The sequence below is a fragment of the Centrocercus urophasianus genome, unplaced genomic scaffold, assembly GCF_019232065.1.
Source record: "Centrocercus urophasianus isolate 14NV4802_14NV808 unplaced genomic scaffold, USGS_Curo_1.0 seq_10, whole genome shotgun sequence".
Lineage (NCBI taxonomy): Eukaryota > Metazoa > Chordata > Aves > Galliformes > Phasianidae > Centrocercus > Centrocercus urophasianus.
The window spans coordinates 18,600,751-18,625,440 of NW_024884142.1; the positions used below are offsets into that span (position 1 = coordinate 18,600,751).

At 35.7% G+C, this 24,690-nt stretch overlaps 1 protein-coding gene across 1 annotated transcript in view; it reads right to left on the reverse strand.

Annotated features, from left to right (window-relative positions):
- The window catches only part of KHDRBS2 (KH RNA binding domain containing, signal transduction associated 2), a gene marked incomplete at its 5' end in the record, with an annotated part of 242,716 nt that overhangs the window by 132,302 nt on the left and 85,724 nt on the right, over positions 1-24,690 (reverse strand). The window contains one exon of the mRNA XM_042821016.1: positions 16,500-16,646. Within this exon, the coding sequence (XP_042676950.1) occupies positions 16,500-16,646 (147 nt within the window). The remainder of the gene's footprint in view (positions 1-16,499; positions 16,647-24,690) is intronic.

Consider the following 24,690-nt stretch of genomic DNA (forward strand, 5'->3'; position numbering starts at 1 on the left):
TGCAGTTAAGCCTGGGAATATAATGGAACAGATCCTCCTAGAAGACATGTTGAGACAGCATGACTTCACCAAGGGAAGGTCATGCCTGACCAATCTGGTGGCTGTCTATGATGGAGTGACAACATCAGTGGACAAAGGGAAGGCAACTGATGTCATCTATCTGGATTTCCAAAAGGCCTTTGACATGGTCCCCCAACATATACTTATGGATTTGAAAGGTGGGCTATTCAGTGAATAAGGAATTGGTTGCTGAGTAGGACTTAGGGGTCCTGGTTGATGCAAAACTTAAAACGAGCCAGCAGTGTGTGCTTGCAGCCTGGAAGGTCAATCCTGGGTTCTGTTGGAAGAAGGGTGGCCAGCAGGGTGAGGGAGGTGACTGCCCCCCTCTGCTTTGCTCTTGTGAGGCCTCAGCTGGAGTACTGCCTCCTGGTCTGTGGTCCCCAACACAGTAAACATGTGGAACTTTTGCAGAGGGTCCAGAGGAGGACCATGAAGATAGTAAAAAAGCTGAAGCATCTCTCCTGTGAAGATAGGCCGAAGGAATTGGGCCTATCTTTCAGCCTGGAAAAGAGAAGGCTATGGGGACACCTCACTACAGCCTTTCAATATTTAAAGGAAGTTTATGAACATCAGGGAAATCAACTTTTTACACAAGTAGATAGTGACTGGACATGGGGGAATGGTTTTAAATTTAAGAAAGGGAAGATTTAGATTGGATGTTGGGTTTTTTTTACTGAGTGGTGAGATCTCTGGAACAGGCTGCCCTGAGAGGTTGTGGATGCCCCATGGATATGTTTAAGGCCAGGCTGGATGAGCTCCTGGGCAATCTGATCTAGTACTTGATCTAGCGTCTGTCAATACTGCCTATGGCAGGAGAGTTGGAAGCTGATGATCCTTGAGGTCTCTTTCCAACCCAAGTCATTCTATAATTCAATCTGTCATTCCCAGGATGTAAACATTTCCAAATAAGAGTCTGAAGAGACTGACAAGGAATATGAACACCCAAGTTCTTTACTGACCTGACGAGAGAGATCTGTCTCTCATTCTCCAAACCAAGGTAAGCTGCAGTGTTACTAAGGGCTTGTTATCATATTATTTTTCTTAATTACACACCTTAGAGTATTGCAGCAGACCTAATTTCATAGAAAGATTCTGCAGCAACTCTATTCTGCTGTGTTCTCCTTTCTTCTGGCAAGTAAGAGCAGAGTCTGCCTTGCCTTGCACATCTCTCAAAATAAAGCCACAGGCTCTGCTCCTTTTTGCCAGGACTGCACACAGATTGAACTTCTGTTTAAGTGTCATCAGATAAAATGCAGAAACTGTGTTGGTAAGGCTGTTCTACCTCTATGTTAGAAATTCTTAAGGCACGTGCCATTTTTGCCAGGTTACAGCATCATTGTTTTCAGATCATGTTTTCTTAGCCACCTCTGGTCTTGCACTCAGGACTACAGATGTTATGTACTTTGAAAAAGACAGAAGAGCAATAGCATAAAATGTGAAACTTCCATGCAGAATGGTGGCTATAACTGGTCACTAAAACCTGATAGCTCCCTAAAATCTGCCTTTTCATTCATAACCTTTACATTAGATCAAAACACATAAATTGTCTGTTTTTTCTCAATTGCTTCATCTGTGAAAATTCTTGATAATTTCCCCAAGTTCTTAAAATAACTGCTTACCTATCAGATTCACAGTTATTTTTTCCTGGAATGGATTTTGGCACTGAACATTTACTTGGTGATTATATCCTTAAATTATGTTTCTGTTATTACCAACCTGGTACAATTACAATGATGATTTTTAAGGACATACTTGTATGTACTTAATCCCATATATATACGCCCAGACTGTCAACAGAAGTACTCTGGAGTGGGTAACTGATTATGAGCTAAGTCGGAGTAATTAGTGCATCTGTAATGGCTAAGTCTGCACACACTCCACAGTTTTGTCCTGGAATATAAAATAGTTGCATCAGCTCAGATCAGCTCATGGGACTTTGTGTTATTTTCTAGGAGACTTCACATCTGTGTGCAGTTCTGTATATAAATGTGTATTCATAATACTAGCACCATTCTTCAATAAAATATTATTTTTCAGTAGATAACCACTCTTGGCCAATAATGAGCAGATCCTCACCCAAATTTCTTATTACCGTTTAAAAGTTGATGTTAATTTTTCAAAGTTCTCAGATTATGAGATGAGTTACTGCAAAAGAAATTAGTTAATAGCATTGTGGTGAATAAACTTCAGGTTTGTTTTCTAGCTTCTAGCTTTGTGCACACAACAATCTTTTTTTCCCTCAGATTAAACTTTATTGAACACTAAATTCAAATCTCATTTTTCATGAAATAATCTGACTTCACTATAGAATTTTATTTAGAACAAAACTGATCTGATTCCATTTAATACTGATGTCCGTGAAAAGAAAGCTGCTATTTTGTGGATTTTTCTCCAATTTGTCTGATATTTTACACCAATTATTGGCCAATTATTTCTCAGCCAGCATTTATCAAAAGGCCATGTCATAGTGCTTTCCTTCTCACAAGACCTTTACAAACACTGTGATATTTTAAGATGTTTTATTTTTGATGGCAAAAATTTAAATGTGAAATTGCATCGTATTTGATCTGTCAATCTCAATGAAATGTAATCTATTATTATTCTGTTACAAGCATGCACGTGCTGTAATAATTCATCAAAAATTCTCTTTGAGAGAAAGAACACGCAATGCTTGATATATTAATGGTAATGTGTAATTTTTATGTGGAGTTTACCAGCTGTCACTCTCTCACATGAAATGCTTTCATCATAATGAAAATGGCAAATATAAAATGGATATAAACAATTATGGTTTGTTCAAAAATTCATAAATTCATTTTTTCCTAACTAGAAGAATTATAAATCTTTATGCTACACTTGATTTAAAAGCTAATTCTCTTTCAAAATTAAACAATCTATAACACTTGTATTTTTCGTAGTTGTTACAACCATAGATCACATCTTGCTGCTGTTACTCATTTTTTTTTTCAAGATGGTTTGACTTACTTTAATTTTCTTCACTTCCGTTTACTTTCCTGTCCTTCTCTTATCTTACCATTTTTGCTTTCTCCATTGTTCTACATCTCAAACATGTCTCATCTCTCTATATAGATCTGACTTTTCAGAGTCCTTCCTTCTTTTACTACTGTGTCTCTTATATTATTTTACCTAACTACTTTCTTTTATTTTTCTGTAATTAATTTTAGGATTATATACTGCTGAATGCACAAATTCAAAAGAAGACTTTTTTACTGCATTCCATATAATTATTTCCAGTCCTCAAATGTCTACTTACTTAGCACTGATTGGAAATATTTCTTTTTATTTTTTTTCTCTATTTTCCCTCACGTTTGTTTGCTGCCTGGGTAGGGTATTTTATATCAGTGCTATCTTCCTAACTATATGCAAGGACTCAACATACTCAGCGCTCTCACTCTACTACAATTCCATCCTTACTTCCTTCTACTTTTATGTATAATGCAACGTTGAACTTAACTTCCATAGTTTGTCTTTTTAGTCACTTATTACATTGGTAGAGTCCAAATGGGAATAAGAGCTCCCAGAAAACCCGAAGTTGCAGGGTTCAGATAAACATGGGTACAGACTTAAGCTGCCAAATAAAGATTAAACTAGGCAAAATTCAGATTAAGAGTAGCAAATTTCTCCCAGATTTAATGCAAAAATCCCCTACTTTAATCAAAGCAGTCTTAGATGCCAATCACATTTCCTTGCTTGTCATTACTACCTGCCCTATCCGGTAGTAAACTTTAAAGGTAATGCTCCCAGACTTGAAAGCAAAATAATTGTTTTTGTGTAATTTTTCACAATTTAGTAGATCAAATAAGAATTTATGCAAATAATTTATTCACTGCATTGTGGTCATTGCTCTTTGCTGGCTGTGCAGAGCCTGCAGCTGATTCTTATGTTACTCCCTGCAGTTAAAGCAACTAGTATCAGAAAATATACACGCTGAGACACAAAAAAAATCATAGCTTTCACTTTGCATTGTTTTCCTACAAATAAAGGCAAAACCAGTCACAATTACAGTCCTTTGATTCTTTACTTTTTCTGTCCATTGTTTATCCATTATCAATGTCTGTTCAATATTTTTATTATCTAATTTGCTTAGTTCACTTCTTTCACATCTTTTTCTTTCTCTTCACTGTCTTCTCAAACCTAGCAGTGCGCTGTGGCAGCCAAGAAGGCAAACTGCATTTTAGCACACAGCAGAAATCAGGATTTCTGATCATAGAAATAATTGAGCTATGGTCAATGACTGATTAACTAAACTAAAGCAAATAGCTACTTAAACATACTGCAATACATTCACACTCTGTGAGGGACAGAGAGGGGAAAAACACATTTTCATATAGGTATGCAATAGCATATCTGGAACTTATAACATTTTATGATGTTAATCACTGCACTACATTGAAAATGCCATAGTGAAGCAGACTGTCCGGATTCCCACTGCACAAAATAATTTTTAGAGCTTTATACAACCTCTGTTTTAACTGTACTTGTACATGGTTTGATATGCAAGCTTCTACCTTGGAAGCAACTCCTCTTTACAGACTGACAAAAACCTATTAACTGTTTTTTCAAGAAAGATATTCAGAGAACTGTAGACCAGCCAATACTGAAGGTACAATCTGTCTTTCTGTGTATTTATAGGCAGAAATCTCAATTAAAATCAGAACAAAATCCTTGTTCATTTTAACACTGGTTCCTGATTTCCAGCTGACCAATTTAAGGATAATGACTGGGTACAGATAATGCCCATCATGTTACTTAGCACCATGTTACACATGCAAATGCCTTTTTATCTTGAGGAGATTTTCTTAGTCTTTCTGAGATAATAGCTCCTGCTTGAATCTGTTACATCTGATGTTATTCCACACCTCTTGATTGCTTTCTCCCATCTGTTTTAACTTGGTGGCCCAAACATGTTTTTCACCCAAGGAAATCCGACAGACCATTTATGATTAGATTTTATGACAGGCATTTATGACTAGATTAAGTCAACTTTGAAATACAGTCTTTAGAACAAAGCACTATTTAATCTATTTCTCAAAAGCATCAGACATGTAAAGGAAATAATGAAAACAATGACTAAATTCTTGCCAATAAGATTTTCGTTTTGTTTAACTCACTGGTGGATTCCTCTTGTAGTCAATCGACAATGGGCAGATCCACAGAGTGAGTCACCTCCTGGTAAAATCCTTGATGAGTTTCAAGCTTGCTTTGGTGTGTGTGTAGTTAATCTGGAGGTGTATAGTTTAAGGAGTTGTTTACAAAATAACTAAACTTGGCTGGGAAGCAGGATATAAGATGCATCCTAGTTCTCAGTGTGTGTTTTACTTATTAGTGTAAACAGGCTATTGGCTATTGGATTCACTTTGAGGCATGGACACAGGAATTAATCTATTTAGTATTAGTTCTGAGTATTGCAACACCTGTACCCCTCTGAAGATCTCACCCAGGGGAATCTGCTTCATTGAGAGAGGAATATGCTGAAGCCTAATATTAAGAAGCAGATCTCCATCTTCAAGATCAGATACAGAAACCATGCTTGACAATATGAAATATCAAACCATTAAAAAATTGCTACCGTCAGACCTATTTAGAAAAGTTTTCTTATTAACAAGGAATTTTTAGCCTCGTCACTTACACTGTATACAAAGGATGGAGTTTTACAAGAACGTCAGACGTCACTAAATTAAATGCCTAACAATTTTATCACTGAACTTTCTCACTGATTATGAAAAAGCAGATTTTGTTGACAAATTTATTTTTATAAAGCCATACACATATAAAACCAAAGGTTAAATACCTTTTAATTTTTTTATTATTTGCAATTTTTCCCAATAATTCTGTGAAAGACTAGTGTCAGGTTGGTCACCACGTAATTACTCGGATCATTCTGCTCCTGCAAGATTTTTTTTTAACAGTTTTTCTTCAACTGCTTGCCTTTCTAATCCAATTAACTTTTGACTCATTGGTCTATTCCAGCTATATCTGATAGATATCTAGTAGTCCTAAAGCAGAGAGTCCTGTCCAGTTTCATGGAAGTGGTCATCCAGAAAAGTGAGAAACTGTCCATGCCTTTACTAAAGAACAAACAACAATATAAGATTAAGGCTTAACCAAAAAATGTACAGATGAATGAAGCTGGTAGTATCTGAAACACACACAAGTTTCAGAGAACGTATTATCTGACCCCAAAAATTTCAATGGGAGAAACAAAGCCTTCAGAAATCAGCCTTCATTAGCTCTGGTGCACGTAGCAGATCAGCACTCTAAGATCTTTTCCCTAGTATCCTTTTTTTGTTGTTGTTGTTTTTTCCTGAAAGGGCTCTCTTAAAAATAGCATTGTGCTAGAAAACTGCAAAGTATTACATAATTCCTGTAAAATGCAAATATATCATTCAACATTTTTTCTATCTATGAAAGGGTTATTTGTGGAAAAAATCTGCCTTTTCTGAATCATTAATGTTAATTATGTAGTTACCACCTCTAGAGACTGAAGTTATCTATTTTTTAGGATCGTTCTTATTTCTGAAATTACTTGAACTTATACGTACTATCACTGCATTATTCACCATACATATCTTTCACAACTTCGAATTCAATTAAGCATGCAGTTTTTACTTTACCAGTTTTAATTAATCTGTCTTCTGCAAGTTTTCCTAATATTTGTATGGTATTTAAAAGATCTTGTCTTCACTTCATCGCTGTGGCTGAACTGAAAAACTCATTAAACGGAAGTTATTGTTTTTCTGAGGACTCTTCACAACCAATGACTTTTTCTATAAGAATTGGATATTTAAACTTTTCTTTTAAAATCTCTCATCCTAAGACATTTTGTCATATTTTTCTCTTGCACTTAAGACACTTTCAGTGCTCTAAAACATCAGGAATACACCTATAGGTTAATGTATCATTATCCTTCATACTATTTCTGAGATGTATGATTTAGCATGAACATGAGACACCATTTTAAAATGAACCTCCACAGATGGTTATCAGCATTCGCTGGAGTTGTCAAAAGGCAGAAGAGATCACCACAATGCTTAATGATTTCTTAATTGATTATGAGAGGAAGAGTATTAGGAATAGCTGGGCTGTTTTATTTTATTTTATTTTATTTTATATTATATTATTTTATTTTTTTCCGAGTGGAAGAGTGTACTGGGGTGTTTCAAAACAGTCTGTTTTGCTCATCATATCCATAAATTATCTAAAAAAAAACCCAGTGAACTGACAGCATTTAGTTCAAAGTTATTCAGGGCAATAAAATCTAAAGGTTACTGCAAACATTTGATGAAAGATCTCATTATATTGAATGAAAATGACAGAAAAAATGAGTATTTATAAATGCAAAGTAATGCATTTTATGACAACATAATGATCACAAAGTTAATACTGATAGGCATTATAACACCAAAAATATAAAGCTTTAAATTAGTTACTATTATTCAAGACAGATGCCACAGATTTTTTACAAATGGCATTCTGAGAACATCAGATCAGTGGAAGGAAGAAGAATAGCAGACAGTAATGACATAAACCTTGATACTGAAATGAAAAATATCACAAGATCCACATCAGAAGCATCTTGCTTCTTCACTAGTGAAATGAAGCTATTGCATGCCTTCCTGGCCATCCCATCCCTACAAGAAAGAAGGAATGGGCTAAAGAATATTCTGAAAGGAGTGCAAAGGATTGTCAGAGGTTTGCTGCAGGGATGATATGAAGTACATTGCAGCTTCAGTGATGAAAAGGTCAGGGGCACAGAAAAGAAACAAATCCAGAGGAATATAAGTGAGATGAATAGTGTAAGACTGTCGCTTTTAACTCCATGAAGAGGGCACTCATAAAGTATTAAGGTTGTCTTAAATATACAAGAGAAAGTGGTCTTTTATTTACTTATTTATTTTACGCAGAGTGCACAATTAGACAGTCAAACTCATTGCCACATCATTTCTTATGAAGCCATAAACGTAACTAAGGTTCAAAAAACGAATTGACAAGCTCAAAGAGTAGCAAACAAATCTACCACAGTGCAGAAAGCAAGTGGATGTAAACACAGCTTTGCAAAGATTTATTTTTTGACTGCTGAGAGCTGGAAATACAAAACAGGGAAAAGATTATTCTGTATTTGTGCTTTTTCTTTCATGCTTTCCCAAGCAACCACAACTAGGCATCATCAGAATTGGCTATGCTGACCTTTTCTATATATATATATATATATAAAAAGGCTTTAAAATGTCACCAAAACCGTCGTCCTCCACCTTCCACTAAAGGAAGAAAAATAATAACAATAATAATGAAAACACAGTGCAAAATCACAAAATGGATCAAAAAAAAAAAAATTACCAGATTTCATAGGTAGCATTTGCAGTATGCTTCTTCAATTTATATTAAAGTAGGAAAAGAAATTAATTATATGTGTCTACCTCCACAAAATAAATAAATCTCAAAGATCCCAGTGTTTTACTGAAAAAGTTAAATGGAGGTAAAGCAGCGTGGTATACGAAATAAACCACTTCCTTGAAAGAGTCTAAATAAAGAATTCCTATCTTCTTGCTTCCAGTAGCATGTGCTCAGTATTTTCCTTTTCTTCCCTCTTATTGAAGGTTAAAAAATGAGACTAGTACACATGTTGGCAACACCCAATGCTGTCTCTCACCTCATTTTTTGTCACCATTACAAAGTTATTCCTTGCATGAAAAAACAAGTATTTTAGATACATTTTTCATGCCAACTTTTATATAGAACTATGTAATTTTATTTACAGGCCAAGAAAATGCAGACTCGTCCATGAGACCAAATATCTGATCTTTATTGCTACTGATGAGATTGGCCAAACTTATGCCCCCACCCAATTCTAAAACTGAACGCTAGATTGGTCTGTGGTGCTGGAGGTTGCTCTGAGGTGAGTTTAATTTGTGATACCAAGCCAAAGTACTTTCTGAGTGTTACAGTCCTAGCTTCTTCTGTTGAGAAAATGGGAGTAGTGTGGGATTCAAAACTCTTTGCATGACTTCTATTTTACTAAGATCCAAACCATAGCTTTTGGTCTGTCACTGGTGAAGAACCAGCACCCTAACTTCAGTAAGGAAAAAGACATTCCCATACAATTGCTTAAGAGTACAGACTTCACCATGTGCATCATAAAAAACGTCTTTAAACTGCATGTATTTCTCAGTAAAATGCTCAGATTAATTGTTGGTGTGAAAGCCCCAATCAGGTTAATGCTTCCAGTTAATCTGGAAGGCAAAGAAGAGAGCTAGCTCCAGCAGCGCGAACGTGACTTTTAAACTGATTCCTCTGTGTGTCAGAACAAGACCACCTAGGGATTGCTTTCACAGACTAAACATTTCTCCAGCATATCAAAAAAGGCTTTAATCCACTTAGGAGCAACAACTCTTGAAGCAGATATGAGGTGGTAAAGTCACTGAATTGCCTGAAGCAGCTGTGGAGCTTAGCCTCAGCTAAAAGGGGTCTGCTGGTCAGGTAGGCCAACAGACATCCCACTTTTAGAGCTGTTTGTGCAGGAGGCACTTGTTCTTTCAGATATGTGAGGAATTGCACACTCTTTGTTTTGCTCGCCATTTCACAGCAGAAATAATATCAGCAGTCTACACTGTGCATCACTGAGCACATAAAAACAGCTGAGAGAGAATGGAGTTTGATTTTCAGTTAAAAATGCCATCTGTGTAAGTTTAGTGTATGTCTCTCTCCTTAAACCTTCACTTTGAGGAGCAGCTTTATGTTTATTCTTATCAAAATTAAAATAAGCAATCTAAATTATGCAGTTTCAGTGCTGCTTCAGTGCTGCTCAGTGTGCTGCCAGAGCAACTTGTACTATGTTCAGAAAAACTCCACTGTCTATAAAAAGTCAACTGCTACTGCCCACAGGTCTTTACACCTCTCTTGAGTACACCTATATCTGAACACAGTTATAATGATTCAATTTGGTATGGACAATTTTTAGTAAAGAAAAATGTTAAGAGGTAAAGGGCTACACAACATTTTAACTTCAATAGAATCTCTGAAAATTTATTTCCTTGGTTAGCAAAACTTTTGTATAAAATTGGTAAGAAATGTCGCACAGTGGGAAAACAGAGCTCCCAGCACAGCTGAGACAGCTGCTCAAATGACTTCCTTATCATAGTTTTAAATAATTGCTGTAGTTTATATGCAAGTACATTTGTAGAATGTGCAGGTATAAATTATTTATTTTTAAGACTACAAAAGATGTCTATTTTTTGGATTGGAACTGTGCCACTGTTCACTACCATAGTTACAGAAATATCTGAGGTAGGACAAAAAGCCTGGAAATAAAAAGCAATAATATTGCTTATTTAGAAACAAAAGTAAGATTATAAAACCACAGAATGTGAAATGGTATGTAAATAGAGATTTCATACTGTACTGCAGCACAGAAGGAATTCAGATGACTAGTAAAAATGAGCAAAATAAATGTCTCATATTTCTGTATACTTGTTACAAAAGCCAAACCATTGTATTATTACTGTACGTTGTATATACAGCAATATAGTTAGCACAACATGGCACAGCAGACAATCAGCAATTTTGGACTGTAGTACCTAGAAGTTCCTGTATATACACAGGAAATATATTCTAGATGTAAAAAGATTTCTTTCAAAGCATTAGAAAAAGATATGCCTTCAAGGGATTAAAGTACTTCAATATTTAATTTTTCCCACTGAAACAAACCGGTATCAGAGTCTATTTTCAAATGCCCTCAGATCTCATTCTTTTTGTACCAATTGATGTGAATAACTTTAGTAGAAAATTAGTAACCTTTGTTTCACCGAAAGGCTCTTTTTTTTTTCCATAACTTTTCACCTCTAGTTAGGAAGACTGAAGAGCTGATGCTGAAAGCTGTATCAGTGAGAATTCTTATTTTTCTTAAATTACTGGTAAGGAAATTATTGTAATCAATTGTAGCAAGTAAGACTGGGTGCCAGGCTGAATGTGGCTCTGGGCAGCATGGTCTAGTGGCTGGCGACCCTGCACATAGCAGGGGGGCTGAAACCCAGGCCATTCTATGAGTGTATGTTCTATAAGTTAATTATTCAGTAAGAGATTTAAGCTTCTACAAGGAAGCTTGGAATTCCCAATGATAATATAAAATCCTGCACTCACCTGCTCTCTAAAGGCAGAAAGAACGTCTTTTATTAAAGCATCAGAGAAACACGGAGCTCTGCTTCTGCGGGTGCTGAGAACTGCCTCCCTGGGCAGCTCAGCATTTGTGTGTCCTCAGAGACTAGCCAGCACGCAGGGAGCAGACTGCAGCTCACCCTGAACCCTGTGATGGGTCTGATATGATAAACACACCCAGAAAATGCCAAAATGTACAGACAGTTGATCACAAGAAATCATCCATCAACTGAAATGCATTAAAAGACCACATGTTTATTCCCAGCCCTTGAGCACTGCCAAGGTGCATCAATTTAAAGCGGGTATAATAAGCTAGGAAAATGCATGCAGCCAAATAAACTGAACAGTAGCTCTTAAGAGATAATTGGTTAAATTTCTGATCATCTGACCACACATTTGTAAACAATCTTTTTGAAGTAGTCATGGCACACCAGCTGCAAACTATCCTCTACATAATAGCTCACTATCACAGAGCACTCATCTGTGAAATGAATGATCAATATCAGCTTCCGTCCTTGTCTCAAGGGATGCTAACTGTGGCAAATAGAAATGTACTGCTTACAGGGGTAGAAATGATTGTCAGAAAAAAATTTGCACCTTATGAAGCACAGAAATCTTAAAGATTCTAAGGATCATACAGCCCTTTAATATACGGAAATATTAATTTGTTGAATATATATATATTTGTTCTATATTAGTGTGTAAAAGCAGAACGATATAGTCATATCTAATACAAATTATGCAGCATTTCATTGCTCATTAGTGATGAGGAAATTTTTAACAGCATTTACTAAAATCAGCAGAGCACAAAAATATTCTAGGCTACTCCTCCATAATTGGCTTTTTAAACATTTCTCTTTTTAATTTGCTGTCTCTGGATCCCATTCTGAAGGAATGGGACACAATATCAGTGGGTCCTTACCCCAGACCTACATGTCACGGAGTCTGGGCTCAGAAGTTGTTGATTGTCAGACACTAAAGGATTCTATTATATCTGTGGCCACAGAGGTGAATATGCAAAGTACATCCATCTGTGGGGCAGGTTTACAGAATGGTTGAAGTTGGAAAGCACCTCTGGAGGTCATCTCAAGCAAAGGCACCTAGAAAAGCTTGCCCAGGACTGTGTCTAGATGAAAGTTAATTTTACTGCTACGAATAACAAAAGATCAGTATCTTGGGAAAAATAATATCAGATACTAAAATTTAAATGCAAAAGAAATGCATACAATTCCTTGTGATAGGAAATATTTTTACTCCATTTTGGTAAAGAAGGGATTAAACTATTCTGTAACAAAAAGATGAAGCATCCAGTGACTGCAACTCCAGTAATCTGTAAGCATGGTGCATCAGCTGGGTTAAAAACGTGGTTTACTAACAAGCTAAGACATCAGAGTGGCCTTGTTAATTATGAGAGCCATTTCTTCACTTAGACCTCTTGCACTTCTAGTATTCACAAAAAGCACACAGAGGTGCAGAGAAGAAACCTGACTCAGAATGACTAAGGTTGGAAGGAACCGCTAGAAGTCATCTGGATCAATGTCACTTATCTAATCTGGGGTACAGAGAAAATGACTGCAGTCAGAGGGTAACCCCAGCTCTTTGTATACCTGAAACCTGGAAATGCCTGAGAGCTCAGCTCTGAGGTTCCCACCATATCTGAGAGCTCTGAATCCAGCTTCTACCCCAGCTGTTCCAGGGCCACCCTTTCCACTGTGGCCGTCAGCCACAGTGCCTTCCTGCCTTCCACTCCCTGAAACTCTCTGGTGAAGGTTATTTCACTGGTGGAGAAACCTGAGAATGTTTCTTACTCTATTTGCAAATACAAATAAACACAAAATGATCAAGATATTAGAATTTAAAGTCTTAAAATTCTGCTATTCTCAAAGCCATAACTTCTGGAACCATGAACTTTGTAAGGAATTTAATTGTTGTGAGAACGATAATAAAAAATAACCTCTAGTCCCTACTGTTTGTACTTTCCACATATTTAATGCTGGCTAACACAATTTAGATTATAATCAGCATAAATGTGATTTTTACCCTAAAACATAGATTTTAAGAAGCATTTTGTGGTCTTCCTTTTTATTATGTTGCAAAAAATTGAATAAATAAATGAATAAATAATAATTAAAATATATATATATATATTACACAGAGGAGTTAAGTTTCAAAACTCCAATCCCCTTTGCTCTTTTGGCATATCAAACAACAGAGTACAATCTCTAGTTGACATTAGTAAGGTCTCCTCACATCCCCAGAAGCCAACATTCTGCATAAAAGACAAAAGATCCAGCAAAGTCAGTTTCAAAATTAATCTTATTCACCAGGTAGCAAAGCCCTGAGTGTGGCTCCCACGCAGACTGCAAGCCATTTGTGAAATGAAAGCAGCAGACAGTAAATGAAGCAGCTCGGCTTTAGCAGCTTGTCAGTCACTGAACAACTGAAGGCTGCAGACATCCTGGGTTAAATCATACATTTAAATGCCACTTGGAGGGATCCCAAAACACCACCTGAGGCTGAGCTGCTTCTGACTTAGAAATGTATTCACATTTGGAAGAACCAGTATAAACTGGCAACTGTTTTCTACCTCTAAATTTGAGGTGAAACCTTAAAAATAAATATTTCAATGCTGTTTTTTGGCAAGATCAAAAACTAATTAATCCAAACGAAACTGAAGGCATTTGTTCATTATAACCTTGCATAAGTTAAGGAAATGTTTATTCTCTTTTTTCTTTCTTCTGCCCTATTCCACAACTGTTTTTTTTTCTGTTATGATTGTTGTGTACTTGCTTTAAAATTCATTCCCATTCCAACTTACAGATATGGTATGAAAATGTCCTTTCATCTTACTGACACAAACAATCAATGTAATTTCTAAGGGTGATACTTCACTTAAGTTTACAAAATTCATAAGCAATGTGAAAACTCATTTAAATAGTTTATAACATCCTTGATTTGGTATAAATAAAACTGTTAGGTTCTACTGCTTCCAGTCCTGTAATGCAATTCTGATATTCACTGCTGCAATAAATTAGGCCTTATAAACAACAATACATCATAAAACAAATTCAAGAGATGTTGTAAATAGGGAACAAAATGGAAATTATCTCGTGCAGGCTTTTTCAGTGTAAACCCCTTGACGCATGCTGTAACCAGCCAGTTAATAATTGCTTTGTAAATTCTTGTAAATCTGAAATGAAGCAGAGGGGATAAAGCCAACAAACAAATCATAAAGTATAATTGTTACTTGTTTGGAGTGATTATTGCCACTGCCAGCAAGGTTCCAGATCTCATAACAAAGAATTTGTTGGGTTTTTTTATTTCCTCCATTTCAGCTGTTTTATTGGTGATGGAGAATACATACAACCCTTATCAATAAATAATGTGTCACACAAAAGATACGCTTGGTCAGTTTCTGAATATTTTAAATATTTTAATATTTGAAGCAGTAATACACCGTAAATTTTAATACTTCTCTCTTTGGAGTACTCTCTCCCCCTTTTTCACTCAGAATGGATTTTCTCAGGCTGGGCAGAATATGTGATAGATGATAAAAATCAAGAGCACACAGAAATGGAGACTATGACTGTAATACTGTAACGCAGCGGTTCCTTTTCAGAACGAAGAAGACATATGAAGCTATCTTTTTAAAAAGAAACCATCTATAGAAACAAAGCTTGGCGAGATCATGAACTGGAAATAGGTTTATCCAAAGGACAAATGCTGGCAGTCTTTATCATCAGCACTGCTGCCATTTTTAGCTATAACATTCCACATTTTTTAGGAATCTCACCATTAATTTGATGCTGAAATACAATTCCATGCTATGTTGTCAGTGTTATAACAATGATCTTATTTTGTACTGCAGGTTCAACAGCCTCAGAAATCATCAATTTCTTCTTTCTTGTCTCATGGCTTTCTCCCATATAAGAACATATAAAATAGTATTTTATGATCTGTGTTTGGTTTATTGTTTGTTTGCTTGTTTTTTAATCAGGAAATATAAAATGGCATAGAATGGGAGAATCTGTAAGATAAAGTCAACTGTTTTAAAACAGGTTCTTTGCTGTCCCTCACTTGGTGCCAATCAATCATGCTATTTAAAACAAATATTAATCTTATTTGTAATGATTTAAGTTACTTATCTTGTACTCCTACAAATGTATAATTGCTTTAAAAATTTTGAAGTTTAAAATGCTGTACTTAAGTATAGCAGATGTATTTTATTTTCTTCACATCCAGAACCTCCAGCGAGAACCAAATAAAACATTTAATTTCTGCCATGCAAATAGATGTATGCCTCATCTGAATACCTCTGATCTTGGCGTCATATCACATAGAAAAACACATTAATTGAATCCTGTTATTATTAAGAGATATGAACATTTATTGCAATTCATTTCTACAAATAGAAATAAGCTCCTATTTCATTTTCTTAACAAATGCAAGTTCTGAACATGCTTAAAGCACTTAGCAGTCTCAGTATAGACTGCAGACAATAACTCAATATACTGTACAAAAGTATTATATATATAACATGTACTTTATATATATATATTGTATAGAAGATATAAATATTTACGTAGTACTTAATACTTAGTGTGTATATATTTAAAGTCTACAACAATTTTAAGTACAAAATTGTCACACACTACTGTATAAATGTAGAGAAAATCCATTTCAGGGAGCTTGAAGAAAAATCAGCCAGTAAATATTTCAGAAAATGATGCGTTTAGTTTAAATAATATTGAAAAGGTACTAAAGAAGTGGCTTTAGTGACTGCTTGAGCACTTCCCTAGCTGATGGAGGATTGCTAAATTGTGATCTGAGTCAAGACTAACTGTCTGAACAGAAAAATCAGTGTAAAATCTGAGGAATGTTTTGCTCATGTTTTCTCCAGACAAAAATCATTGATTACTTTAGATAAGTCGTTACCTTATGACATATCTAAATCTTTTATAGATGTAAACATTCAAAAATCTTGAAAATTTACTTGCATGCTAATGATTAATGACTGTAACCAGAAAAAAACAGTCCACTCTCTCCTCAAAAACCAAAAAAAACCCCAGGATAAATTAACATTAAAACAATAAGAAAAGATATTATAGGGTCAACTACGACAATTAATGGCCTGTTTAGCATCTCCTTTATCTGAATCTTCGACAGACCATTTAATTTTTTTCTAGAGCTGAAGGCATTTAAAGAAGGCACAAATTTAATGTAGTGAAACCATGAACAGTCACAGAAGAATACTGTGAGACACTTACAGGAACGAGGAATTTTTTTATTTCTTCCAAGGCATGACTCATACGAGAATATGCTTCCCCAGGTGGAGCAAACACTTCAATTAATACATGAAGCTCATCACTCAAGTGCGCATATTTAGCTTCTCCACTTTTCCTCAGTTCTTCCTCCTATGAAAAAGAGTGGTTTCTTTAGAACTGGGAATCCACTGATTTTGCATTGGTTTAGCTTTTACAGAGAACATGACGAAAAAAACATAATGCAAACAGACTTTTAGTACAATCCATTTAAAGATTTAAAAATCATTTTTGAGTGCTTGAATGGTAAAACCAGTGTAATTATCAATTTAATCAGCACAGTGAGAAAATGCTAAATACTCTAAAACTGAGTAATGAAAAATTAACTCCATAAATGCAAAAGATGATACCTGTAGACTGTACATATTAGTATTGCTAAATTAAAGACTGCTCTGGCTTTATCTGAGACATGAGGTCTGAGTTTCTGTTCCAGTTCTGATATTTGGTAACTATGCAGTCCTGTGTACAATGGTTAAGATGATGGTTCATCTCACTTAGATTTATTTTGACAGTCTTTGGTCTCAGTTTTCTATCAATTAAATGAGGCTAAGAATCCAAATTTACGTCAGAGCAATATTCTGAAACATCACCCCACTGTTTTATACAAGGCTTTGAAATAGAGAATGTGAACTGTTATGCACATTAATAGTAGCTACCCTACAAAAAGCAAAGTGTAAAATAGTGATCAAGTTAATGTAATTGTCTGTGACAACAGAATGCAAAATTTATCATTACTATACAAAATAGCAATAAGAAATGCTGAAAATCTGATGAGTTTAAACCTCAATTTTCAAAAATACTGTAAGAACGGTAACTTTGAAGAAAGTACATTTGTATATTTTCATTTTACAGATGGAAAACCTAATCAGAGAAAACAAGTAAATTAATTTGCTTAAGATTGGGTTAGAAGTTAGAGCTTCTTAGTATATACTCGGATTATTCTTTCGCAGCATGAAGATATCTAAGACGTAAAAACTGTAAGAACAACCGCTGATGTGTTATTTATTGATAACAAAGTCAACAAACTTCATTAAAATATAAATCACAGCTATTATTTTTCAAACACAGGCAAAAATAATATTTATGTGATTATTTTGACATCAGTAACATGATTTTATAATCTACACTTCTCTCACAGGAAGATATGCATATGCTTGCACTGTTGAAACGACAGCAATGACATTCTTCTCTTCTCCATAAACTCACAGATTCTGAAAAGGCATCATTTTATAACCTTCCTAGGTTCAATGTATGCTTTCCGTTACAGCTCAGCAGGTATCTCTGCAGGTGTTAGAGACAGCAAAATCACACACACACACACACAGAATTGTAGGGGTTGGAAGGGACCTCCAGAGATCATCGAGTCCAACCCCCCTGCCAAAGCAGGTTCCCTACACCAGGTCGCACAGGTAGGCATCCAGGCAGGTCTTGAACATCTCCAGAGAAGGAGACTCCACCACCTCCCTGGGCAGCCTGTTCCAGTGCTCCGTCACCTCACTGTAAAGAAGTTCTTGCTCACATTTGTGCAGAACTTCCTATGCTGCAGTTTCCGGCCATTTCCCCTTGTCCTGTCTCCACTCACCACTGAAAAGAGTCCGGCCTCGCCATTATGCCCCCCACACCTTAGATATTTATAGACCTATAGATATTCATAGACAGCATTTCTTCCTGAATATATCTAATGATGCTTTTTTCATCGAACTCATAAATAATGAATTTTCACTTCGTACCTCTTCCTGCAAGTGTGATATGTCAGAAAATATTTCTTTTACTGCAAGTGTTTGTTGTTAAAGTAGAGAAGCTCCTTCAGGAAAAATATCAAAGAGTAAGAACTCATAGTCTATGTAAGCACTGTATGAAGATTTGCTTCCCTGACCCAGTGAGGATGACTAAGCATGTGAGTTTTCCCAAAAGTAATGTAGCAGCTTAAACCTGCTCATGTAGAAGTGAACCAAACCGTGGTAAGAACAACACATGTTGAAAATGTGATGGAACCACTGTAGAGAACTATCTGAAAAAAAAACAAAATACAGTTAAGGTAGTAAGTGTTATTAGGCACTGAATGTTACAAAAAAAAAAAAAACTTCGGATCAAATCCGTTTTGGTATATAATAAGAATAAATTTAATAGATTTCCTGGGCTTCTGGATCAGTGTTGGCAATCTCTCCTAATACTGACCCTCATGTTAATAATATGCACCTTCTTTACTATCAGGTTATTATCTTTAATTATGCCCTGGTTCAGTGCAGCACCCTCCAGAAACCATTATCCACCAGATCCTAACATCATTCTCTCCCTCTGTGCACCAACTCCCTTCATATCTCAAAGTAATATATAGCATTATATTCCATGTCCCAAAACAGCTACTGTCACGAGCTGTGCTTCAGACTTTCTTTGTCCTCACATGGTTTTTGTCAGACACACCACCCTTAACCTGAGGCATGTTTTCATAACTCACTGCCTCATATAAGATAACAGATATTTTGAAACATCTGTGGTATTTCCTAAGTTAGAATCATAGAATCATAGAACCCTTAGAGTGGGAAGAGATCATCTACTCCAACCCCCCTGCAATGACACCACAGCTAGATTGTTGCCCAGGGCCTGATCCAGCCTCACCTTGAATGTCTCCAGGGATGGAGTATTAACATCTGTTACATGTTATCTGCAACCTGTGCCAGTGTCTCACCACCTTCACTGCGAAAGACTTTTACCAACCTAAATCTACCCTCTTTGATCTTGCAGCCATTTCCCCTTAAAGTTAACTTGAGGGAAATTAAGAAGTTCCCCTAAGTTATCTTAAGTTCCAGTTGACCAAAGCAGGGAAAATTAATTATAAAACTCCTCAGCAGAAATTAGACGAATACTGACCTCTGCAAAGGCAAAGCAGTAGCAATATAAAGGCCAAGAACAATGATCAATTATCTCTTGATGAGAAAACAGCCTTACAATTTTAGAAGTGTATGTTCTGACCCTGAGAGAGAATTTGTTTCTGACTGGAAGATGGACGAGTACACTTAATTAAAACAACTGGAAGGAGCAACTAGAATTTGTACAGTAAACAAAATTATGTGATCCAGATTGACAAATGAAAAGTAGGCTGATAAAACCAAAATGCCAGAATATTCAAGAATAAAAGGAAGATAAACAAAACAAAACAAAACTGAAGCAGGAACTGAGGAAAACACATAGATAAACTGCACAAATACAAGTGGATCTTATAGTGTAACAAATATAGCCATAAAAAGAAACAAAGTGCATTTGAAGAACAATAAGAGAATTGCACTGTATTTCCTATCTGACAAGAACTTGCAAATGAAAGCACAGAGCAGAAAACAGACAAAGCTGAAAATCACAGCACTGTTGCTGGAGAAGAGCTGTTCAGAAGATCAATGGACAATGCTGCAGAAGAAAATTAATGAGCATGAAGTTTCACAAAATGCAAACCAATTATTTTTAATCTGGACATAAATGCAGAACCTAAGATGTCTGTAATGCTGATGCTAGCAACAGTAATAACTGAGCTCTAGAGAAAGGAGTAAATCAGAACAGATATAATGCGTTTTGGAGTTCAAAATCATTCAGATCCTAGGTCCTAAAGAGAAGAATGCAGAGAAAAATACTGAGGAAAAATCGGAGATTAGAAAGGAATTTGAGAATAGGGAAAGGATTCAGCAGAGTATAAAGTGAAGCTAAATGCTCAGCCATCCCTTGAGTATCATTTTTAGAGAAGTAATTTTCAGTCCAGGTCAAGGAATGAAGACAATGGATATAGTCAGGACATGAGAGTTTGCACAGCAGAGCTAAGAGAGTAGATGTACTCCTGTCATATTACAGAATCTGCAGGCACAGACACCCTGTAAGTAAATACAGGTGTATAAAAAAGAACACTGCTTATAATAGAGGAATTTTTGAACATATATGCAGAGATTTGTGCACATTGTGTTAGTTCCCAATATATTTCTTAATGAAATAAAACATCTCAATGATAAAGAGGTGCTAACTTGTATGTAGATCATATTGTTTTTAGTTAGTTGATGGGGAAATCATAGATAGATCAGTAGAAGAACGGGATGACAAAATGTCCACCGACATGGGAAAAGCCAGAACATCTGAACAAAAATTGTTCGTAAATCTGTGCAAAGGAAATAAACTTGTAGAAGAGAAGTTAACACATTTAAGTGGTGTGCACCAAAAAGGAGATCACAAGTAGTCGCTATCATGACCAACAAGATATAATCTACATAAAGAATGTGCCAGAAAGCTCATAGTGGCAAGAGAGTTCACAAACCTACAGATACACCTATGCTTGCACAAAACTAATCGAGAGATGAAATAACTATAAAACTAAATTAGATAATGATGCTCAATGAATGCAACCAACGTATTTGAACAAAAAGTTTGAAAAGCCCATGCAGGAAATCAAGAGATCCAATAGAAATGCACAACTGCCATATTTAAAGAGGCTTCCTTTGAAGATTTTTATCTTAATAGTTCTGATCACAACTAGGGACCATTGTATTCAGGGTGGATTCAGATTCCAGAAGAAGTCTTGCTCTTAATGAGAGTACAAAATGTCATGTTTTTATTTATGCAAGGCTAATTACCAATTTGTGGCATGCAAGCTATAAAGTAGATTGAACTTCCACTACACTGTGAGCAAAAAAATATCTTATTTGCAATCTTTTTTTTTTCTTCATCGTAGTGGAGTGGTAAAAGTCTAATCAAAGAATTGTTAGTACTCCAGTTCCATACTAATTCTTACAGTTTAAAGTACGTGCAGGAAAAATGATGAATACACAAACTTTCTATTGCCTACTCTGTTCCCTGGTTAATGTTCCCCTATCCACTGCTCTTAGGTCCAAAGGCAGAGATATGGGTAGATGGTGGGGGGCATCAACGTGAGAAGAGAGGGCATAGATTTGTTAACACTGGTTGGAAGAAAATATTCTGTTTTCCTTTGCTATCATTCTCACTTTCCTGAGATCACTTATCTAGTTTTATAGCATTTTTCTACCTTTATTTATTTTATTGTTAAGAAGTGATTTTTTATAAATTTTAATCCTGTTTTTAGAGACAGAGAGGGTGAACAGTTACCTTAAATTGATACAAATGTTATGGACACTAGAAAGTTTGTCGTATGGTTTAGCTAATTCAGCAAGCTGTTAAATTATCAAACATGCTGAAAATTTGATTATATGTATTTATGTTAAGAATTCAGAGGGTTCTGTATGCTGACAAAAATAGTAGAATTTTAAAATACCTAATTATCCAGCAAACAATCATCTTGATCTCCATGAATTATATTCCACAATTTCAAATCTCTGTGTAATCAAAATGTATTGTTTTTTTCAAATATACAAACAGGATAATTAAATGAAATAGCTCTATCCTTTTTTTTTTCTCAGTCATTTATGATAATTTCAACTGGTTCTATTAGACTGAATTTTTTAAAAAGTGGAATAAATAGATTAAATGTTCATATCTTAAGATTTGCAAAATACATTCTGTCTTTAAGTATAGGGACATATGTGAAAAGAAATGCTTTGAAGTTCTCAGGGAATTCATTTGCAGTGCATTATATTATTAGATTATCAAGCTGAAATACAAGTCAACTCCACCTGTACAATAGCTCAGTGCTTTATAAAGAGCTTTTTTTTTGGTTACATGAAGGAAATGATTGAAAGAGTATTTTTACCATAGAGAAAGTTTGGTAAGGAAAAATCAGTGCCTAATCTATTTTATGTAGAACCAGAGTGAAAAACTTTTACTGTATTTCCTAGGAGCAAATAATCAGGGCTCTAGCATATGCATGTGCTTACCTCTGACTATAAAAGAAACTGAAGTTTCAGTTTGGGAATTCATTTATTCATATATTTTGAATCAATTTAATAATGAAAGAGCTAAGTACACACTTATAGGTAACTACCTGCTTAATCATCCATCTAATGAAGGATGTTCCTTAAATACAAGCACGCAGAACAAATCCACTGAAGCACATAGGCAGTAGTTTGGTGGTACTGATGATGTCTACATGCATAGATATAGCAAGCCTTTCCTGATCTTACTGCATAAAACCTGCTCACTTAGCTCACAGCTATAAAGAACTTAAAAGCCCAGGATTTAAACACAATTTTGATCCTAAACCCTGGATTGTGGCCATCTGAATTCCCCATCAGTTGTATTCCAGCCTATAGAAGCCAGTGCTTACAACACTTAGATGCAGAAATTTCTGACTAGCCACACCTCATTAGAGTGATGGAAATCTCATACTTATTTCATGCTCAAGCTTCTTTTGGATTCAAAAACTAGTGAGGGACTATGTAAGATAGATGCCTGAATACACTCTAACAAAAAAAAAAAAACAAAACAAACAAAAAAAAAGTGGAACTGGCTGCCTTAATGAGACAGCAGTTGGACTGCTCATCAAGTTAGGAGATAGTTGTCCATTGTAGGAAAGTTAGTAGAGGAATGCCACAAGAACCACTCTGGGACATATGCTCTTAAGCAATACATAAGTGATCTAGAATATGAGTTGAACAGTAATGAAAGTTGTGTAGTGCTTTCTAGAGTGCTCTGTGTACTCTATTAGGGACTCTAGATATATAATTTCTGGAGGCTAATCTTGGAGATGTTAAGAGTTCTCCAGAAACAATGGTTCAGTGTCGAATAGCAATTAACAAGATATCCCTTCTAGGAAGAAAATAAATTAAACAGCACAGGATTATGACAGTGTTATTCTGTCTCATTTGGAAATGTGATTGCATCTAGCTAGGCGTGGTGTGTTGTATACCTAAAGAATGAAAGCATTTGCAAATCTAAGCTATTTTATCCTAAGTATAATTGCTTGCCACGCACTAGGTGAATCTTTTTTTTTTATTAAAGAACACTTATAACATAGATGTGTGCACTTAAGGCAGTGTCAAATATAAAATTCATTTCTAATAATGTTTCTCACAATGCTGCACATTTTGTTTAAAAGATGCTATTACTAATTAGTATTCAAATGAGCTCAATGTAGTATTACAAGTGCTTCATCTAGAAAGTAATGTAACACTTCAGTGGCTCTGATTGCTCATTATAATCATAGCTGAGAGAGTGCACAGGAGATCTATTTACAGCTGCTTCCAGTTGCAAATCCAGGGATCATGACTGTTGCAAGGCATGCAGAGAAGTACTGCAGCCTTTGTTTCTCTGGTCCCGCTGTCTTTGCCTGCAGCTTTTTTTTTTTTTGAAGGATAATGTTGAGAGCACCCCTCAGAAATGCAGCTGGGAAGCTTGTGCAAGTAGCAATGATCCTCTTTAACTCTTCTATGTCTTTTTCTAGGGAATGTCCACTGTTAACCAAGTTTCCACATTAACACTTTACACTCTGAAATGCAATGGTAATGTGATGCAGAGAAGATCCCTCCCTAAACACTTGAAAAGAGGTTTGCATCTGGGCAACCTGATCCAGCCGTGGTGTCACTGTTCATTGCAGGGCAGTTGGACTAAATGGCCCTCACAGGTTCCTTCCATCTCAGGATTTTATGATTCTATGGTCTCTAGGAATCCCTGTTTTTACTGAGTATATTGAAACTGACTTTTTTTTTTTTTTTTTTTTTTTTTTAATGAATGAAATGCCAGCTTTCTGATGTGTATATACATAAAGGTGAGGCTTTTCACTTTCTTAGGGGTGCTTTTTTAAGAATGAAATTCAGAGATACTTTTGTTGGCACACAGTAGCTATTTTCACTTGATTGCCATAGTAGCCGAGGCAGGAGAACAGGGAGGGCTTTGAACCCAACAGTTTAAATACCTGTCTGATAAGCTGTATTATAAAGTGCATTTTCATGCAATTTGACTGCCAATAATTATTTATGAAAGCCTTGATAAACCACAGTTTTGAAAATGAAGATAGCAAGAGTATTTGAGGATCCTACCACTAAATAAAGAGAAAACTTTTTTCTATTTCTCCTTCCTTATCATGCAATGATGCTGAAAGCACATCAGTGGAGGTCACCCACACTGGTGGAGGGAGCCAGACCTCTGAAAAACGATGGAGGAAAAGAAATTTCATAAATAATGGTCAAACATTGAGTCTAATAGCAATAACACAGATTAAAATGGTTAAATATCTGAATTTGCTCCAAAAACA